Here is a 22,024-nt window from a genome sequence, read left to right as displayed (position 1 = left end):
AAATCAGGGCAGCTCTGGGCAGACGGCTGTGCCGCCGGCCCGCTCTGCACGGAGCCGGCGTCCCAGGAAGGGCAAAGCTTTCCGGGGGGCCAGAGCCCAGAGCCCAGGGCTGTCACCTCGCCCCGGGCGAGGCTGTCACCTCGCCCGAGGGCTTTCCGGATGCCGGAGCCGGCCCTACGGGACCCTCGGGGGACGTCCAGTCAGAGCGTGGAGAATTTGGTCTACCCTCCCGTAACCCCCCCCCCAATCGTCCAGGGGCCACTCCCTGCCCCAGAGCCCAGTAGAAAGGGACAGCAGCAGGAGGGGTGCAAAGGTGTCCCCTCCTGGTTGGACATTGGGAAGTGGTGCAAAGGCACCCGCATGCATGCAAATTTTGAGTTTATTTGTGTTTTTCTGAAGAAAGAGTGCAGAGCTGTCATCTCATTCTTGGAGGAGTCAGGACTGAAAATAAAAAAAACAGTTAAAAATCTCTGCGTTATGGCCGGGCGCGGTGGCTCACGCCTGTAATCCTAGCACTCTGGGAGGCCCAGACGGGTGGATAGCTCAAGGTCAGGAGTTCAAAACCAGCCAGCCTGAGCAAGAGTGAGACCTCGTCTCTACTATAAGTGGAAAGAAATTAATTGGCCAACTAAAAATATATAGAAAAAATTAGCCGGGCATGGTGGCGCATGCCTGTAGTCCCAGCTACTCGGGAGGCTGAGGCAGGAGGATCACCTGAGCCCAGGAGTTGGAGGTTGCTGTGAGCTAGGCTGATGCCACGGCATTCTAGCCCGGAGAACAGAGTGAGACTCTATCTCAAAAAACAAAACAAAACAAAACAAAACAAAGAAAACCTCTGCTTTGTGGGCAGCCCACAAGCATAAGGGGAGCAAGTTGAGCTATCCCAAATTAGAGCAGGCAGCATTGTGAGGTGGTGAGCCTCCCGACACTGGAGGCATCCAAACAGAGGCTGGCCCGGCACTCATGAGGGCTGCAGGTGAAGGGGAATCGAGCCTCACCCTCCACCCTGAGGGCTGAGTCCCTCTGGGCCAACCGTCTCTCATCTGTGCCTGTAGCACTGCGCTCTCCGTACCTGAAACCAGACTTCTGGAACTGCTGCACGTAGAACTGGATTTCCTCCTCGCTGACGATCCTGCTGAGGCTGGGCTCTTTCAGGGTCTTCACAAAGAGTCCTCCTGCAAAAAGCCACTCGTGGATTTTCCCACCTCCGGGCCAGGCACCTCACAGTCCCCATGTCCCCTTTGAACTGATGCGAAGGGTCTCACGTGCCTTCATCATCTGTGCTCTTCCTTTCTTCCCTACAGCGAACCTGTCTCCTCCAGAGCTCTGAGCTGTGACTGCACAGTCCCGGTGACCCAGGCCTTGACGTCACGGGCTGTCATCACTGCTCTAGGACAAACCACAGCTGCCCCTCCAACCAAACATACAGGCACAGCCCGGGCCGGGCAGACGTCGCTGCATCCCAGGTACTGCTCTCCATAGACCAAACCTTTTCTAAACAGTTGACTGTGTCTCCTTTGAGATATCTCCGTGAGAGTCTCGGAATGTTCACAGATGCTTGCTCCACTCTTCCTCTTAGACAGGAAGAAACTCTAGGCTGGGGTCCCCTATCCCATTGCCTCCCATGTGCCCAGCAGACCCTCCTGCAGTGTCCTTGCTGTCCTTGCCTTCCTGGTCCCCCCGAGGATGGCCTGAGATGACAGCTGGCAGCCCTGGGGTGACTGCACTTCACAGGGCACAGCCCCGAGGGGTACCCACGCCGGCGCCTGCACAGGCCGGCGCCATGCTCAGACCCAGGGAGCCCCAAGGAACAGGAGCTGGGTGTGTCATCAGGCCGTCTCCCCAAGAAGCAACCCCAAGCCTCCCGACAGGCCTCACTCTGGTCCGCTGTGCCTCAGTGCCCCTCTGCAACTCCCCAGGTGCTTCCTTCCTTCACACCTGGTGGCCTGCGTCCCCTGGAGACCATCGGCTCCCCGAGGACAGCTGCTCTGCTCTGCGCAGCTGGGCGCCTGTGGCACCCGGCGCCCGCCTCCCCAAGCGTGTGCTCAAAACAGCTGGGGAATGAATGAGTGAGTGAATGGACAGGCCACCGTGTGAATGAATGAATGGAGGAACGGAGGCATCGTGGGGAGGGAAGGAGATGTCCTCGGAGCAGTGACAAGAGCATGGCCTTTACGGTCAGAGGAGTTTAACTCCAGCTTGGTCACTCTAGGCAAGTCACTTAATGCTCTGAGACCCATTTTCCTTGTTTTTAAAATAGAAATAATAATGATATTTTTAGGGATGCTATGGAGGTGCCTAAATAACACACCGGAAGGCGGCTAGTCTAGTGTCTGATACACGCTGTCGGTGCAGAAGCAAGGGCTCGCAGCAGTATCACTAATAAAAATGCAAGTGAATAATGTCAAGGCCATAGGGTTGGGACTGAAATAAGGTTTTATGGGAAGCGTGCTGGATTCAGGGGCCATGGGAATGAGCCCTGGACTGGTCTGGACTCTGACCCCTCACTCACATCCAAGCCTAGAGGGCAACAAGAATGGCCCTCAAGTAAAGGAACCGGAAATGACTGGAACATGACGGAGAGACCTAGGTGGGGGCTGGGCCCATGCTGCCTTGCGTGCCCTAGTGACCCTGCAGAGATCGGTTCTCTATCCTGGGCTCGGGTCCTTATCAGTGGAGGGCAGGGATTGCCCTGGACAAGCTCTAAGACTCCTCCAGAAAGATCTGGAATCCGCAGATCCCTAGAGAAAAGGAACCGGGCCTGTGGTCAAGCCTGGGGTTAGAGTGAGCGACCCTTCACCCTGACGCCCTGACGGTTGGAAGGTTCCGGGCTTCTGCCCATAGTAGGCAGAGGGAGAAACACCCATGTCACATACGGCTGGTTCCAATGTGGCCCTCCCATCTCCCTTCTCTCCTGAGAACGTCTCTTACCCATTTCACGGACTCTGTGCATGGATAATACAGTCTGTAGGAAGATCAGAGTTAGACATGATGTCACGCGGGAAGCCAACGACAATATACTGGAACAACTCACCCAAAAACCCTGTCACATCGAAAGACCCGTGAGTGCCATACAAATGTGCTAAGCTCCCGAGAGAGCAAGGGGCCTCCTCAGGAGTCAGAGCGAGGAGGACGCTGGCTGACAACCCAGGCTGGGGCCAAGGCTGCTCCAGACTCCCCCCCGCCCCCCAGACTGTGGCAGTGTAAGAACTTGGGTCCATCAACCAATGGAAATAGGAGATGAGACCTCCAGCCTCTGGTGGGTGGGAAGTTAGGAATCAGATGCTCCCTGCCCGCTCCCATAATAAATCCAGTACATCTGGGGGCCTTGGTGTACTGAGGAGTTGAAGGGTGGACTAGAAAAAAATCTGCCCATTACAACAGAGAGATCACAGGAGCAGTACGAAGAGGACACCAAAAAAAAAAAAAAAAAAACTCCCCTGGGAATTCTTGGCTATAGGGCTGAATTCACAAGTGCTTGGATTTGAATTTGAATTTACACTGTCTGCATGATCTGGATCCTTCAGGGTGTGAAGTGTGTGACAACAGTAAGAAAGAGCCAGCCTGGGCTGGTAATGCCACCAGGATGCCTGGCAGAGGAAACCCTAACCCCCTCAGGAGGGTCATTTCCTCAGTCCAAACTGAAGCAGACTGAAGCAGATTGTTTCTAAAGATGAGCTCACAAAGCAAAATTACAAAACTCACATTCTCACACATATGCTTGCCCATAGCAAGAGACAGTGAATGTAGCAAACAGTAAAATAAGACTCCCCCAAAGCATAAAATAACAGAACATGCAGAGAGAGAGAGAGAGAATGATAAATGAATATGCTTAAAATTATTAAAGACATAAAAGAAGGAATTGAAAAATAAGAATAGTACAAGCACTCTAGGAGGCCGAGGCGGGCAGACTGCTCCAGGTCAGGAGGTCTAAACCAGCCTAAGCAAAAGCGAGACCTGTCTCTACTATAAGAAGAAATTAATTGGCCAACTAATATATATAGAAAAAAATTAGCCGGGCATGGTGGTGCATGCCTGTAGTCCCAGCTACTTGGGAGGCTGAGGCAGCAGGATTGCTTGAGCCCAGGAGTTTGAGGTTGCTGTGAGCTAGGCTGATGTCATGGCACTCACTCTAGCCTAGGCAACAAAGCAAAACTCTGTCTCAAAAAAAAAAAAAAAAAGAATAGCACAAGCCTTTATCAAAAGAGATCAGAATGATTTGAAAAAGAACCAAGGGCTAGGCATGGTGGTTAATGCCTATAATCCTAATACTTTGGGACGCCAGGGCAGGAGGATCACTTGAGAGTTCAAGACCAGCCTGGGCAACATAGCAAGATCCTGTCTCTACAAAAAATAAAAAAAAATTAGCTGGGTGTGGTGGCATGTACTTGTAGTCCTAGCTACTCTGGAGGCTGAGGTGGGAGGATCATTTGAGCTCAGGAGTTTAAGGTTGCAGTGAGCTATGATCATTTTACTGCACTCAAGCCCGGGACACAGAGGGAGACCCTGTCTTAAAAAACAAAACAAGGCCGGGCACGGTGGCTCATGCCTGTAATCCTAGCACTCTGGGAGGCCGAGGCGGGCAGAGTGCTCAAGGTCAGGAGTTCGAAACCAGCCTGAGCCAAGAGCAAGACACTGTCTCTACTAAAAAATTAGAAAGAAATTAATTGGCCAACTAAAAATATATAGAAAAAAGTAGCTGGGCATGGTGGCGCATGCCTGTAGTTCCAGCTACTAGGGAAGCTGAGGCAGGAGGATCGCTTGAGCCCAGGAGTTTGAGGTTGCTGTGAGCTAGGCAGATGCCACAGCACTCTAGTCCAGGCAACAGAATGAGACTCTGTCTCAAAAAAACAAAACAAAACACACACACACACACACAAACAACAAACCAAACAAACAAAAACCACTTTCACAAATTAAAAAAAATAAAGCCCTATTCATTTAAATTAAAAAGAAAATGTCAAAGATGAGTTAAACTGCAGATAAGACATGACAGCATGTAAGACCATTAATTGCCTAAAGACAATTAATATACAATTAATAGACCTGAGGCCCTTTCTCACAAGCAATGACAGAAGCTTGTAAAAGAAAATAATTGTCAACCTAGAATTCTATGCTCAGATAATCCATTCTTCAAGATTAAGAGCAAATAATGACATTTTCAGGCCAAAAAACTTTTTTTTTTTTTTTGGGACAGAGTCTCACTCTGTAGCCCAGGCTAGAGTGCCGTGGCGTCAGCCTAGCTCACAGCAACCTCAAACTCCTGGGCTCAAGCAATCCTCCTGCCTCAGCCTCCCAAGTAGGTGGGACTACAGGCATGTGCCACCATGCCCGGCTAATTTTTTCTATATATTTTTAGTTGGCCAATTAATTTCTTTCTATTTATAGTAGAGACGGGGTCTTGCTCTTGCTCAGGCTGGTTTCGAACTCCTGACCTTGAGCAATCCGCCCACCTCGGCCTCCCAGAGTGCTAGGATTATAGGCGTGAGCCACCGCGCCTGGCCCCAAAAAACTCTTGAGTTAACCAAAACCACTAACAGACTCTTATTGAGAGAGCTACTAAAGCAGGTATTTCAGGAAGAAGGAAACTGAAGTCAATGTGAATGAGTGAGAAGTGATCAGCAAAGAAACTGCAAAGCTTGGGACAGTCTCAGCAGGGCACTGACTGTATATAAAAAAACAACAGTGGCAGTGACTACCAACTCATGAGACAGGATGGTGCGGATGACCAAGTATTCTAAACTCCTTTGGTTGTTCAAGCAAAGAGAGACATCCATTAGTTTTGGACTTGGATGAGTCACTTATGCATATTCAAATGGCAATGGTGATAACAGCATCATTTCCAAACTGTCGCTATTACAATTATTCTCCAATCTCAGGTGACAGTCAGGATGTCACTTTTTCTCCATTAACCAGCAAAGTAAGGACCCCAATAACTCTAACTGTAGAAGTCAAACAAGAGAAGCCCAGGGGCCAGTTCCTAGGTGCTGCCACACCCCAGGTACCTGCTTCCTGCAGGGCAGCCCCCTCAGACCTCCCGCTCCCCCTCCCGCTCCCCTCCCGCCTCACCTCGTCACTTGCTCTGAAGAAGCTTTTGAAAGTCCGACTCAGGTTCTGTTCCAGTTCAGCTTCAGCCACTCCCTGAAAAACCAAGAAAGCTAAATGAAGGCCCCCTCGAAAATCTTGGAAACTGTACCCCTGCCCCATTGGATGGACAGCAGGGAGCACCCAAGCTCTGTCCCACCCAGCCCAAATCTCAATAGAATTGCATTCATTTGGATTTCATCTTGAAATACGTTTTTATTTATTTATTTTATTTTTAGATATTTTTTTGAGACAGAGTCTCACTCTGTTGCCCGGGCTAGAGCGCTGTGGCATCAGCCTAGCTCACAGCAACCTCAAACTTTTTGGCCCCAACAATCCTCCTGCCTCAGCCTCCCCAGCAGCTGGGACTACAGGCATGTGCCACCATGCCTAGCTAATTTTTCTATTTTTAGTAGAGATGGGTCTCACTCTTGCTCAGGCTGGTCTAGAACTCCTGACCTCAAGTGATCCTCCCACCTCAGCCTCCCAGAGTGCTAGGATTATAGGTGTGAGCCACCATGCCCTGCCCACACATTTTTAAAGAAGGTTAAAATAAAATGCAAGATGCTAACAGTGGTCCCCCCCCCCAGGTGGGTTTATGGATGAGGCCGTCTCCTATGTTTTCCAAAATTCCCACAATGAGAATGTGTGACTCATAACACTCCCTTGGAAGGGACAGGTTGGGGGCTGACGGGTGGTAAGAGGAGAAGGGCTCAAGGGTCCTGAGAATCCAAGTGGGAAGCCAGAAACTGAGCCAAAAGCTATTCCATTCATACATCTAAATTTTGCAATAATAACTTCAAAACCAACTCCTTTGATTTGGGCCGAACCACAGACCATCAGACTGCCCCTGGGTTGTCTTCCTGCAGACAAGGCAGCAAGGTGACCTTGTTAAAGAGCTGGGACAGGGCCCCTACTTGCCCACCTCCCGGTCTAACACATCCTGACTTCCAGCAAGAGCAAACTGAACTTCTCTCAGTTCGGCTTTCAACGCCCGACCCAAACACTGCCTTCTCCATGAAGTCCCGCCTTCTCCCACCCCCAAAGGATAGCTCCATTCTTCTTTATCTTGCAGAGCCTGGGCATGCTCTCCTGGGACCAGCACCAGGGCAGGGGCTCATCTTGCTCTCGGCAGCATCTGTAGCTAATCCTGGGACAGAGCAGGAGCTGAGTGTACGTTCCCAGGGAGGAGGACCCTAGAGCCAAGTCTACAGAGGGTTCCTCCCAGTGACTCGTGGTCCTGGGTCCCTGCACACGTTAGAGGTCACCTTTATTTTTGCTCTGCACATCACCCTCCCCCCACCCCGTGAGAACTCGGGATCTTTGCGATGGTTGCACAGAAGGAAATGAGACATTTATCAGCGGGCAGTGCTGGATCAGTGGTTGGAGACTTTCTGATGACAGCCACGCCTGTGTGTTAATTACACCTCCCCCCTATTTTGTAAGATTCCATTACAGTGGAGGATCGATGGGGCCTTCTGCCCCGGGACGATGAATGCCAGACAGGCAACAGCCGCGGGAGGAAGCACATTTCAGTGATCGATGCAAGCCCCGCTCAGCCCTGCGTGCTGCCCTCGGTCATCATTCTTATTTATTGAGAGCCGTCCCCGTCCCCGAAACAGTGGCTGTTCACGAGCTCGGGGATGCACTGCAGTGTTTGGAGGAAGCTGCAGGAGGCTGGACAGGGCTTTGGCCTCACATGATCTTGAAAAGAGCAAACGGATGCCGAAAGCATCAATAGAAGATCAAAGAGAGCAAAAGAGTAAAAAAATCAAAACAGCACATCAGATGGGCAGGGAGAATGGGATAAAGGTGAGGGTCAGGAAGGGAGGGAGATAACAGTGTTTGTGCTCGGGCTGTGTGCCCAGCTAAGCCCATTCAATGCTGATCTACATGGGGTAAGAGCATACTTTTTTTTTTTCTTTTGAGGCAGTCTCTGTGGCCAGGGCTAGAGTGCCGTGGCATCAGCCTAGCTCACAGCAACCTCAAACTCCTGGGCTCAAGCGATCCTCCTGCCTCAGCCTCCAGAGTGGCTGGGACTATAAGCATGTGCCACCATGCCCGGCTAAATTTTTCTATATATTTTTACTTGGCCAATTAATTTCTTTCTATTTTTAGTAAAGACGGGGTCTCGCTCTTGCTCAGGCTGGTTTTGAACTCCTGACCTTGAGCAATCAGCCTGCCTTGGCCTCCCAGAGTGCTAAGATTATAGGCGTGAGCCACCGAGGTCCCTCATCTTCTCTTTTATTCTTGCCAAGATGTAGACTAGGTATGCAGAGAAGATGCACTTAATTGCGGCTATTGTCTCATTGCTCAGGCAGTGGAGACAGCTGCTTCAATCAAATGGCAGCTTCCACAAAGCCGGAGCCCTGCCCAGCCTGGCCCGGCCTCCAGCCCTCTGGCACTAACAGCAGAGGATGGTCCTGCAGGGAAGACGGAGCCTCCCATGGGGCAGGGGATTGGGGCCAGCACCTCATCTGCTTGTTCTCTGTCCACCTAGACAACCCTGACTCGATTCCTGAGGCAGAGATCTCTAAGACAGGCCAGAAAGACACAGCTGGGGTGGTTGTCCCTGAGGTCAAAAATGCCTGTGGATAGAAGCTTCCAGAATCTGGGTAGAAAGAGCAAACCGCCTACCTTTGACTGTTGTCCGGCCAAACAAGAGAGGGGTGGAGAGTCCAGACTCAGGGTGGTTCTGAAAGGACCCAAGGTGGCACTTGGGTGCCATCTCCACATCTGGGGGCACTAACTCTCGCTCTCCACCGCGGCACCGAGTTGGGCAGCCCGGCACCAGGATGGAGACAGGCCGAGAGGTGCCCAGTGCCTCGTTCAAGCTCAGGCAGATTACAAATGCGGACGCTGGAGCCCAAACCTCTCAGTGCTGGGTTCTTTTCACCATAACACAACCAATTTAAGAAAAGGAAGACAAATGCCAAGGGTCTCTTCCATAAAACACACAAAAATTAAAGTCGTGGTAGTGAAAGCCTGGTATGTAATATAGCACATGGTGGTATTTTCTTGTAAGATGTATTATTCAGCTGTGAAAAATAACCAAAATAATGTCCCTCAACAGAGGATTGGTTAAATAAACCATGGTGCACATCTATTATGAAGCACCATGCAGCCATTAAAAAGTGAAATAAATCGTATGTGTGAACCTCAAAATATGCCCAAGATCTAGTAGATGTTAATCTTTATGTAAAATCTACATATACACACATGTACATGTGGGGGAAGTGGAGGAGGGGGACACACATGTTTGCTTAATAGCATATTTCAAAAATGTTTGAAAATTCCAAACTATCAATAATAATGCTAGTAGCTTCCATATGGGTGAAGGGAGATTTAAATTTTTACTTTACACAACTCAGTCTTTCTTTTAATAGCAAGCATGAATTATTTATAATCTTAAAAAAAAAAGCCTAAAAAATAAACCCTGTAACTGATTACTCCCTATAGCCTGAAGGAGCTACCGTGTTAAAAAAGACTCAGTGCTTCAAGGGAGAAAGAACTCCTTTGTGGATGTTGGGGTCCCCTTCAGCCAGGTGAAACCTTCTCCCATGATTCCTGCCTATAATTCCCTTTTCCCACACTTTCTCTCTGTCCCCTGGTTTCTCATCTGGTTAAATACTTAAACAAAAGGGGGTTTGGGTGCCTAAAATCTGCCTCTAGGTTGCTAACATATGGTGACATACAGAAACACACAAAAACACACACACGTGCCTGCCACCCACTCTTCCTCAAAGAAACAAGAATACATACCAAGAAATAAAAATGGAAGAAGTAAAAAGGAACAGTGTCAGGAGGTGGGAGAGGGAAGGGTTTGCGGGCCATCACTACACACGTTCTGATCTGGGGGGCGGTTAGGGGGCTCCGAGCTGTCCCCCAGGCTAAGCGAGGACTTTGAGAATCCTAAGAATCAAATGGAAGAGGTGTCAGAGCCGCCTCATCCATTCCTTTCTGACTATGCAAATGCACAGCCTGTTATTTCTTCTGTGAGAAGGAAAGAGAAACAAACCTTTTTAGTTTCCACCAGACTTGACAGATGCCCAGGACAAGACAGTGAAGCCCTGGCTAAGGGCTCACAGAGCCGGTGGCCAAATCTAAACCCGGTGTTGACCTAAGCCTCGCCCTGTGGGGCTCAGCAAAGAAGAGGCAGAGGCGGGGTGTTGGGTGCACCTACCACGCAGGTGGAGCCTTCCTTAGGCTGCCTGGGAGAAGCAGACACCATAAATGCCTCCTCCTGGCTGGGGAGGAGGGAGGGTAGGAAGAAGGGAGGTTGGAGAGGAGGGAGGCTGGGGAGGAGGGATTCCAGTACCCTCCCTGAACCAAAGAGTTGCTCTACATGTTGTCGGGTTTTTTTTGTTTTTTTTTTGGGGGGGGGGGCAGACAGAGTCTCACTCTGTTGCCCGGGCTAGAGTGCCGTGGTGTCAACCTAGCTCACAGCAACCTCAAACTCCTGGGCTCCAATGATCCTCCTGCCTCAGCCTCCCCAGTAGCTGGGACTACAGGCATGCACCACCATGCCCGGCTAACTTTTTCTATATATATTTTTAGTTGGCCAATTGATTTCTTTCTATTTTTAGTAGAGATGGGGTCTCACTCTTGCTCAGGCTGGTGCTGAACTCCTGACCTTGAGTGATCCTCCTGCCTCAGCCTCCCAGAGGAGGATTATAGGCGTGAGCCACCACGCCCGGCCAGTTGTCAGTTTTGTTTACTGACCTGATGTCAGCTTAAGTTTGACGCTATTACCTATTTGAAAACCAACCTTTTGCAGATGTGGAAACTGAGCCTTGCACACTCACTTCCTTAGAGAGTCGGTACCAGACAGGCAGTGCATAATCCCCCTTCAGACCCAGCCCCCTGCTGTCACGACATGTCCCAGCGGCTGGTCTCACCCCAACCTGGCTGCTGGGTGCCTTTGCGTGGCCAGACCACCAATTTGCACCAATTTGCATACCTACCATTTCCCTGCCAAAGGGCTTTGTTCTTAAGAACAAAACCATTCCCCAAACTCTCATTGTAGATTTAAACCGGCTGCTGCCACAGAATAGAGGTACTGATTTTTCTAAGATAATTGTAATGACCTTTGGAACAAAAGAACTTTGTCATTTGTACTAAGGCTGCAATTACTAAGCATCTTTCCCCGAAGGTCATTTTTTCAATCAGGACTTTGAACTTTATCTGGATTTGTTCCTCCTTCTCTGCTTAGATCCTCACGACACACAGAATAAAGTCCAAGCTCCCCTACCTCGGAGTGGCTTAGTGATAGGCACGTGGCCTTTGTAGTCAAACAAGTGTAGGTAGATATCCGGACCTGACCACGCACTGGGTCTCCGGTTAACCCCTCAGAGCCTCTGTCTGCCTGCCTGAGAAGATTAGAGAGGATTCCACAGGGTGGTTGTGATGGGTAGAGTCACCTGGCACATAGGTGCTCAAAAAAAGCAGTAGAGGCCGGGCACAGCGGCTCACGCCTGTAATCCTAGCACTCTGGGAGGCCCAGGCGGGAGGATTGCTCAAGGTCAGGAGTTCAGCACCAGCCTGAGCAAGGATGAGACCCCGTCTCTACTAAAAATAGAAAGAAATCAATTGGCCAACTAAAAAAATATATAGAAAAAGTTAGCTGGGCATGGTGGCGCATGCCTGTAGTCCCAGCTACTCAGGAGGCTGAGGCAGGAGGATTGCTTGAGCCCAGGAGATTGAGGTTGCTGTGAGCTAGGCTGACGCCACAGCACTCACTCTAGCCCGGGCAACAAAGTGAGACTCTGTCTCAAAAAAAAAAAGCAGTAGTTACAACCCAAGTGTCGATCAACAGGTGAATGGATAAATTAAATGTGTCATATGCATACCATGGGACATGATTCGGCCTTTAAAAAGAAGGAAATTCTGATACATGTATACAATGTCATACATTATAACATGGATGAACCTTGAAGACATTATGCCAAGTGAAATAAACCAGTTGCAAAAAGACAAATACTGTATGACTGCACTTATACAAGGTCCCTGGGGTAGCCAAATTCGTAGAGAGAGAAAGTGGGGGCTGCCAGGGGCTGGGAAGAGGGAGATGAGGAGTTAGTGTTTAATGTGGACAGAGCTTCAGCTTGGGGAGATGAAAAAGTTCCCGAGATCAATGGTTGCACAACAACATGGATGTACTTAATGCTGCTGAAGAACGGTTAAGATGGGAAATTTTATGTGTATTTTACAATTTTTGAAAAGTAAAGAAAAAAATACTTCAGTGAGCCAAGTGCCATTGCTAAATACTCTAGATGTGGGGTATAAATTTGAGGGACGCCTGTGGGTACTTTCTCTTCCCCCTCTTTTTTCCTTGCTCTTTCTCATTATTTTCAATCAATTCCTAAGACTCTTATCTGTTGCAAAGCAGAGAGGCTCCCAATGTGGGTGAGGGGTTGACCATTACAAATATGTTTCAGCGTCAGAAATGTTTTGACTGTTTCTCATGAAGAGTTAGCATTTGTTAATTCATCTAGCTGATACTTACACATCTTTTGTCCCATGCCAGTTTCCCCAGGGGATGTGGAGATGAGTGACCCCCAAGGGCCTAAAGAATTCTTGGGGGAGATGGGGAGGGAGCAGACAAGGGGAGAATCCGGCAGCAGGAAGGACACCTGGCTCTGGCTGCCCACAAGGAAACAAAGGTTTTTTTTTTTTTTTGAGACAGTCTCACTCTGTTGCCCAGGCTAGAGTGCCGTGGGCGCAGCAGCCTAGCTCACAGCAACCTCAAACTCCTGGGCTCAAGTGATCCTCCTGCCTCAGCCTCCTGAGTAGCTGGGATTTACAGGCATGTGCCACCATGCCCGGCTAATTTTTTCTGTATATTTTAGTTGGCCAATTAATTTCTTTCTATTTTTAGTAGAGACGGGGTCTGGCTCTTGCTCAGGCTGGTTTTGAACTCCTGACCTTGAGCGATCCTCCCGCCTCCCAGAGTGCTAGGATTATAGGTGTGAGCCACCAGACCCGGCCACAAAGTCACTTCTTATCACGGGAGAGAGCACCGGAGCTGGAGCAGGGAAGATGCGTAGGATGGGGTGGGTGGATTAAGAGGCCCTAATCCAATATGACTAGTGTCCTTGTAAGAAGACATTAGGACACAGGCACGCACAGGGGGACGACCACGTGAGGACACAGGGAGAAGATGCCATCTACAAGCCAAGGAGAGAAGCCTCAGGAGAAACCAGCCCTGCTGCCACCCTGACCTTGGCTTCCCGCCTCCAGACCTGTGCGAGAATGACTTTCTGTTGCTGAAGCCGCCCAGCCTGTGTTGTGGCAGCCCCAGCAAAGTGACGCACATCTGCATCATATCCACCCCTGACGATTCGGACCACCTCAACCGGAGCTCGGACATTTGATTCCATTCGAGCCAGAGGCAGCTCAGAGCTTCCCGCACACCAGGCCCGGCCCTGCTGTGGGATTTGGGACGTGATGCATGGAGCATCTTTTCAAAAGGCTGTGGGGATTTGGGTGTCTTCCCGGATGAGGTTGCTGCCTGCAGCACGCAGGCGCCAGTTATCAACGAAAACCGTCATGAGAGCAGAGTCACTCGCTGGATGGAAACGGGGATGGTCCTCACCAGCAGTGGGGCCTCCTAAGGGGACCAGAGGGACTGGGGAGACCTCTCAGGTCCTCCTTGTTAATTAAACCCGTTTCTTCTTCTCTCTTTGGAGTGTGGAGGAAACATCTTCTCTGGAATTATCCAGGCGTAGCTGGACTTTGGGGTCCAGAGCTTGCAAACAGCTGAGTATCAGGCGCCCCCCACAGAAGAAGGCAGCTGGGGGGCACAGGCCAGATGACATTCACTCCTGACACTGCTCTCCGCGAACCCCAGCCAGCGGCGGCACAGACACCCCAACACACGTACCACCCACCGTCCGCGCGCATCTCGTGCCACGCGGGTTGACACCAAAGCCTTGCCCACGCTCTGCAAAGCGCAGTTGGGGCCTGCCTGCTGCAGGACTCTTAGGCTCCGGGTGCTGCAACCACAAAGCCCACTTCTCAGTGAGCAGAGACACCAGGTCCCCACGGACAGGCCCAGAGCTGTCACCAAGAGAGGTGGGTGTCACCAGCCTCTCAGCCAGAGAACTGGTAGGGGGCAGCTCTTAATGAGCCCTGAGTTATGTTACACAATTTCAGAGAAGCAGGAGAACTTGGTGCACCAACCCTGCACCTTCCTCCTTTCCACCCCCAACACACACGCACACATGCACGTGCGCACATGCACACACACACATGCACGCGCGCGCACACACATGCACGCACATGCACACAACATACATACACACATGCACACGCACACACGCATGCACGCACATGCACACACACAAATGTGCCTCCACCTAAAGCACTAGCCAAATGCTGCAGCCAGTTTCGCCCGAGCCCATTTGGAAAATCATTTCTGTCCAATGAATGCCACAGAAGATTACAGGGGCCAGAGATTCGCAGACAGGAAGGAGGGAGCGAGGGAGGGAGGGGGAAGACAAACATTGCAGCCCCAACGGCCCACACTCACCGGTTCTTGGAAGTAGAGCTGGTAGTCGAACACGGGGTTGGCTTTGATACTCTCCAAGGGGTGCACGCTGGGATTTGCCGGCATGAAGGGAGTATTCAGACTGGCCACTGCCCTGGGCAAACAAGCGCCGACAAGACAGGGACGCTGTGAGAAGACAGGCTTCGAGAACCAGAAGGGACTGTGCATGTCCAAACTGAAACTCGGCAGGGATATGAGTCCGAGGTCTCACACGGGCAGAGTGTGGGAGAGCGGGGATCCGAACTCAGACTGTTTGATTCATAGTCAGTGCTTTATTCCCACTCAACTGCAATACTTCTCACCTACTTGCCTTAGGCACCTACACACATGCCATGTGCACTATATCAACCTGATTAGAATATGGGGACACCCGATCTCTCCCTAGTTTTTAGAAATGCATTCATTTTTTCCCTCCCTTTATTCACTCACTGTGTCTCCTCTGGGTTGAGTGTAATTCTGTGCTATATTCTAGGGGAGAGAGAATATAAAATAGATAGAATTTCTCGCCCCAAGGAGCTTATTATAATCTAATAAGGAAGAATAGAAAAATACACGCACGACTACATCATGGGACAGACTGTCATAAGAGCCATAGAGTAGCCGAGCGAGTTCAAAGGAATTTCTGGCTTTGGGCATCATGGAAGATCTTGTGGACAAGAGAGCATTTGAGCTGGATTTTAAGGGCGGGGAGATTCGATTCTTTTCGGCCTTTGATATAATCCTACCATGTGAAGCTGCGCAAAGTTCCCCGACGGTTCTGATCTTGTAAACTTAGCAAACACAAGCAACTGGATTAGTTAGGGAGACACGGCCGGCCCTGAGGATGGTGTTTGTCTGACTTGCCGAGACCCCGGCTGACGCGGGAGGCAGGTCAGGCGGGTTTTAGCCGCAGTCTGCCAGTCCAGACGGAGCGTGGCCGCACACACCAGTGGGGCGGGAGTCACCGCCGCCACTCTGTGCCTAAGGACGCCAAGGCCTAAGAAGTGAAGGGACTTGTCACATAGCCAGGGCAGGGCAGAATTGAAGGCCACATTTTCCGACACCCAGTCCAGGGCTGAAGTCCTTCTTGGCACTCAACTCTACAAACCCGACTCCCCAGCTGCCTCACCCGGTCCCCTCAAGGTCAGCCATGGCTCATCCGTGTTCCCACGGGCCACCCGGGCCCAAGTGACTTGTCCACTGCCTGTAACTGGGACGGAGGCTGCTTCCTCAGACTTTAGCTCATCAGGGCTCCCTGCTTCTGTGTCAGTGGGCACTAAAGAGCTAAGGTATCGTCACCTTCCTGCATCATCTACTTGTTTTCCGGAAGTTTCCTGGGGTTAAAGATCCGAGGAACAACTCTCATGGGAACGCGAGCCCAGTGTCCCCCAAATGCCTGCCGCTCGGCCTGATTACCTCACTCTCTCGGGGAAGAAGAGAGCCATGCTCCACACCAGCATGCCTCCCCAGTCGTGGCCGATGAACACGGCTTGAGAGAGGCCCTGGATGAGAAGGAGAAGGAAGGGGACCGAACGTGGGCGGGTTTCGGGAGTGAGGGGCCGAGAGCCCAAAGCCCTCCGCCATTCCCTCGAAGCGAGGGCCTCCTCCCCGACCCACGGCAGCTGTGCTCGAATGCCCAACATCCACCCTCCACACCCACCCCCACCAGCCAGACCCTCGACCAGTGCTCGGCCCTTTCGTTCTGAGCCGACCGGGGATTCCTCCTCCCTCTCTACTGTCCCACAAATCCAGTCTTGTGTCACCCTTTCCTCCCTTCTATCTTTTTTTTTTTTTTTTTTTTGAGACAAGAGTCTCACTCTGTTGCTGGGCTAGAGTGCCGTGGCGTCAGCCCAGCTCACAGCAACCTCAAACTCCTGGGCTCAAGTGATCCTGCTGCCTCAGCCTCCCGAGTAGCTGGGACTACAGGCATGAGCCAGCATGCCTGGCTAATTTTTTCTATATATTTTTAGTTGGCCAATTAATTTCTTTCTATTTATAGTAGAGACGGGGTCTCACTCTTGCTCAGGCTGGTTTCAAACTCCTGACCTTGAATGATCCTCCCGCCTAGGCCTCCCAGAGTGCTAGGATTACAGGCGTGAGCCACCTTGCCCGGCCTCTCTTTTCTGTCTTAAAAGAAGTATAATGATCTCCCACGTGTCCATGTACATCTGTCATTGAATGATTGTGATTCTACCCATTCCACTCCCTCACTTTTGGGAGCTCCCCTCCTTAATTAACCATTAATCATTCAAAATTTTCTTTAATCTCTCTCTGCCTGCACTTTCCTCTCTGCTGCTGCTACTAACAATGACAAGATCAGCTCCCCTTCACTGAGTGTCTACAGTCACATGTCGCTTAACAACAGGGACATCTGAACATCTCAACGTAGCACAAACATCACGGTGTGCACTGAGGCCCAGGCAGCATCCCTGCCACATTCCCTGGGTCGAAGACAGAAACGGTCTCCACCCCTATGCCCTGCAACTCGCTCTTCATTAAAGACAAGCAAGAAACAAGCTCGTCTCCACACTGTCCTCCAAATACCCTTGTTCCCAAAGTGCACCTCGCCTGCCCTTCCATCCGGCCCCAGGCACCGGCGGCCGACACCCTCAAAGCCTTAGACCTTTTCTCCAATCGCCCAGGCCCAGGCCCAAACCGACTTCTCCAAAGAGATCAGCTCAAAACAATTACTTACCAGCTTATCCAGGAAGGTTACCATCTCCTAGGGAAGAAAACACACATGCACAACCAGAAGTTGTACACAATCGCTTTAGCCTTTTTTTTTTTTTTTTTTTTTTTTTGAGACAGAGTCTCACTCTGTTGCCCTGGTTAGAGTGCCGTGGTGTCAGCCTAGCTCACAGCAACCTCAAACTCCTGGGCTCAAGTGATCCTCCTGCCTCAGCCTCCCGAGTAGCTGGGACTACAGGCATGCCTGGCTAATTTTTTTTTTCTATATATTTCTAGTTGGCCAATTAATTTCTTTCTATTTTTAGTAGAGACAGGGTCTTGCTCTTGCTCGGGCTGGTCTCCAACTCCTAACCTTGAGCAATCCTCCCACCTCAGACTCCCAGAGTGCTAGGATTACAGGCGTGAGCTACCGCGCCGGGCCTTGCTTTAGCCTTTGTGATGGGCTGACCTGTGTTTCCCCAAATCCCTATGTTGAAACCCTAACCCCGTACCTCAGATGCTCACTGTGTTTGAAGACAGGGTCCTTAGAGAGCTGATTAGGGTAAAATGAGGCCCTAGGGGCGGGCCCTAATGCATCATGACTATTGTCCTTGTTATTAGAGATCAGGGCACAGACGTGCACAGAGAAGAGGCCACGTGAGGCGAGGCACAGGCAGAAGGAGGCTGTCTGCAAGCCAAGGAGAGAGGCCGCAGGAGAAACCAGCCCAGCTGACACCTTCACCTTGGACTTCTAGCATCCAGATCTGTGAGAAAGCAAACATCTGCTCTCGATGCTGCCCAGTCTGTGGCCCGAGCTGGCTCCTGCAGGCTCCCCTCGTCCCAGCAGCCTTGCAGGCGTCCGTCCCCGCCTGTCCAGCACGCTCTCAGCAAGGAGGCAGACTCCAAACACGCATGTGCGTTGTTCCGTGTATGTCAGCACGCGTGCCTAGCCGGGCCACATCCGCTGTAAGACGGTGACCCTGGCCTCTTCCCTGGAGTGGGAGGGGACACAAGTGCCCTGCCGGGCTCACCCCGTGTTGGCCCAGCGTTGCTATGGGGACATTGTCCCACACCCAGGACAATGTGCTGCTGCCCCTCGTCCCTGACACAGGCGCTGGCCTCTTTCACCGCGCACCGTGTCCTGGAGGCCCGTTCACGCCCCCGCCTCCGCCGCCACTCGGACAGACCACGTCCTTGTCCCTTCCTCAGCCACTGTGGATAATGCTGCTGCGAATATTCACATCTGGGCTCTTCCGTGGACAGAGGCGCCCGTTCTCTTGGGCGGCCCCCTCGCCGGGCATGCACTGATGATTCTCGCGGGGCAGAAGGGGAGGAAGGGAGCAGCACGCTTCCTCCTGTTTCTGGTAAAAGGACTTTCTCCACGAGAGCAGTGCTCTTAAGTGACCCAACATAAGAGTCTCTCTCGGATACAGATTTCGAGGGTCCCCTCCCCCTGGCGCACCCCACACCGGTCTCAGCATAGGACCTGCATCCTTGTCGCAGCCCACACACTAACTCCCCAGATCTGGCCAACAGCAGCTTTACAGAAATAAAGTGTTTCTTTAAAAAGTCCTCAGAATGGAGAAGCAATTTAGTACAGAGTCGCAGAGTTCAAATCTGGCTCTGTCACCTCAGGCAATGACTTTAACCTCCCTGTGACTCAGTTTCCTCCTCTGCCAATTGCTTGGAGCAGGATTTGACACATAGTCGATGCTTCACATGTGTTGGGTATCATTTCCAAATATCATTCGATTTCTAGTAAAAATCTACAGCCAAATGCTACGAAATGAAGGCTCCCCAGGGTTTGGACGGACACCTGAGCTTCTGGCTTACGTTGATGAGAAACCCAGAATGGAAAAGACGTTACAGACGTTGCCCAAGATTCTTCTTACCTGACACAACACTTCCATGCAATATTCTTCTATGTCTGCAATTAAAAATAAAAGGAATATATTTAATTTACATGATTTAAAATATACCAAAAAATAAAAGGGCGTTTTTGCCAAAAAGAAACAAAACCCACAAAATCTTATTAAACCGTTAGACTGAGGTTGTCCCTCCTGTTTATTTTTACTTGTGTTGTTTGCATGTGTGGTGTCATATCTGTGAAATCATTGCCAAAGCCAATGCCAAGCTTTTCCCTGTGCTTTCTTCCAGTAGTTTTATAATTTCAGATATTATATTTAATATTATATTATAATATGTGATATTATAATATAATGATTATATTATAATTATATTACTATGTAATATTGTATTATAAAATATTATATTATTATATTTAAGTCTTTAATCCATTCTGAGTGCTTCCATATGAATTGAAGAATTGCTTTTATGGCCGGGCGCGGTGGCTCACACCTGTAATCCTAGCACTCTGGGAGGCCGAGGCGGGAGGATTACTCAAGGTCAGGAGTTCGAAACCAGTCTGAGCAAGAGTGAGACCCCATCTCTACTATAAATAGAAAGAAATTAATTGGCCAACTAATATATATAGAAAAAATTAGTTGGGCATGGTGGCACATGCCTATAGTCCTAGCTACTCAGGAGGCTGAGGCAGGAGGATTGCTTGAGCCCAGGAGTTGGAGGTTGCTGTGAGCTAGGCTGACGCCACGGCACTCACTCTAGCCTGGGCAACAAAGTGAGACTCTGTCTCAAAAAAAAAGAATTGCTTTTTCTTTTTCTTTAAAAAGTCCACTGGGGTTTTCACAGGGATTGCATGACATCTGTAGATAGCTTTGAGTTGTAAGAGTAGTATGGACGTTTTAACAATAATAGCATTTCTGGAAATCAAAAGGAAAAAGAAAGAACAAGTGAAACACAGAGAAAACAAAAGAAAAAGCTATTAAAGAAATAACTCAAGAAAAGTTCCAATAACTGCAAGATAAATGTACCTAGCAATGTGGATGGAAAAAAAAGACCCACGTCAGTGCACAATATCATATAACTTCAGAACACAACAGATAAGGAAAAGATCCCCAAAGTGTCAAAAGCCCCAGAGCTCACACAGAAACCTCCTAGATCAAAGTGGCCTGAGACTTCCCAACAGTGGGTCAGAGTAGGCCAAAGCCTTCAAAATTTTAAGGGCAAATGATTTGCAACCTAGAATCTATTGTCAAATGATATGAAACGTATACACAAGTGATCTGAAATGTAAATATGTATTCTAAATAATCATGCCTGGCATTAAAATTCATTTTATATATGACCTTTCAGCAATAGTTAATGCCTAAATTATGTTTTTCTTTAAAAAATGTTATAATTAGGGTAAGACCATAAGTCTCATATTGCCTAGAATAGTTCCAGTTTGTATGTGTTCTTTACAGTGTCTTATAACAGCTTTTAATAGTGTTCCAGTTTGAATATTAAATTATGTTACTAAGTTATGCCTAGAGAATTCAGAGAAGACAGTAGTATACGTGAATAAAAATTAAACATCTCAGTAATTAAATTAAGAAAAAAAAGACAGAAGCCCTTAGCTGACTTTCTGGGTGTTTAAATGAAGGCTTTTCTTTGTCTAAAATGCTTCTGCATCATTCGAGAGGCCATAGCAGCGGCTGAGTTGATGGGTGCACCACGACAGTTAGGAAATGACCACATAAGGCCCTTCCCGGCATGACATGTCAAGCGGCCTAGCAGGTGGCCGGTCACCTGAGTGACCAAGAGCCCCAGCCCAGGTCCGCTGGCTTCAAACCGCACAGCCAGATGTGTGGGGTTTGACTGTGGGGGAAGCAGCTCAGAAAAGGGGTGAGCAGCTGCCAACTGCGTCACTGGCACCTGGGGGCCCAGGGACTCTGCCACAGCGGGCTGCCTTAAAATTCCTGCCTGCACATCTGAGCTTCTTAACAATTTTTGGCTGAGAAGCCCCTGAAACTGATAAAAGCAAAGGACTCTCCCTGCTAGGAAAACGCTCATAAACCCACATGTTGTCCCAGGGGGCCACAGGCCATCTGGTGCCCACCCAGGATAGACCCCATTGGGATCCACAAGTGCTGGGCTGAGAATCTGGCCTGTGAACGACCACGTGACCCAGCAATTCTACTTCTGGGCAGAACTGACGCTGGGACACTGACAGGTGTCTGCACACCCAAGTTCACGGCGGCACTGTTCACAACAGCCACAGGTAGAGGCAACCCATGTGTCCGTTGGATAAACAGACAATAACATAGTACTCAGCCTCAGAGAGGAAGGAAATTCTGCAATCCACTGCAATCCACTGACATGAGGCGTCTATAGGAGTCAGAGTCATAGGGAGAGGGGGGTTGGGGGGAGGGAGGACTGGGGAGTTATTGATATTTAATGAGCACAGACTTTCAGTGCTGCAAGATGCAAGTCCTGGGGGCGGATGGTGCATCCTATGTCCTACTTCCCCATGGCTAGCAGGAGACTCCCTCGGGGACAGGCCTTTGGGGTTCTTGTATTCAGAGTATGGGGGTAGGGACATCTGAAACCCAAAGTGCACACACACAGGTCACTGCAGGACAGGGGAGGGGTGAGGTCAGGCCTCCTTAAAGGGCTGCCCGCTCTAAGCTGGGACCAGGGGAAGCACGGTGGGGCGGACAGCTCAGACAGTGAGAGGCATGACCAACACGGGACAGCTGTGGGACAGCGAACCCACCGGGAGGAGCGGACGACTCTCCGTAGCCTTTCATGTCCACGGCTAGAACCCGGTAACCCGCCTGGGCCAGAGCAGGGATCTAGAAGACAAACAGTTCAGGCACACTCCAACGTGGTCTCATCAGTCTTGGG

The 22,024-nt window shown here is 50.1% G+C and overlaps 1 protein-coding gene across 1 annotated transcript in view; it reads right to left on the bottom strand.

Annotated features, from left to right (window-relative positions):
- EPHX2 (epoxide hydrolase 2) overlaps positions 1-22,024 on the bottom strand; it is a 39,910-nt gene that overhangs the window by 2,356 nt on the left and 15,530 nt on the right. The window contains exons 8-15 of the mRNA XM_075997382.1: positions 21,894-21,972; positions 19,171-19,205; positions 17,307-17,333; positions 16,028-16,113; positions 14,615-14,726; positions 6,070-6,141; positions 2,932-2,965; positions 1,073-1,175 (exon numbers count right to left, since the gene is read on the bottom strand). Coding sequence (XP_075853497.1) covers positions 1,073-1,175; positions 2,932-2,965; positions 6,070-6,141; positions 14,615-14,726; positions 16,028-16,113; positions 17,307-17,333; positions 19,171-19,205; positions 21,894-21,972 — 548 coding nt within the window. The remainder of the gene's footprint in view (positions 1-1,072; positions 1,176-2,931; positions 2,966-6,069; positions 6,142-14,614; positions 14,727-16,027; positions 16,114-17,306; positions 17,334-19,170; positions 19,206-21,893; positions 21,973-22,024) is intronic.

Source organism: Microcebus murinus, chromosome 24, assembly GCF_040939455.1.
Source record: "Microcebus murinus isolate Inina chromosome 24, M.murinus_Inina_mat1.0, whole genome shotgun sequence".
NCBI lineage: Eukaryota > Metazoa > Chordata > Mammalia > Primates > Cheirogaleidae > Microcebus > Microcebus murinus.
This window is presented reverse-complemented; position numbering and strand designations above follow the sequence as displayed.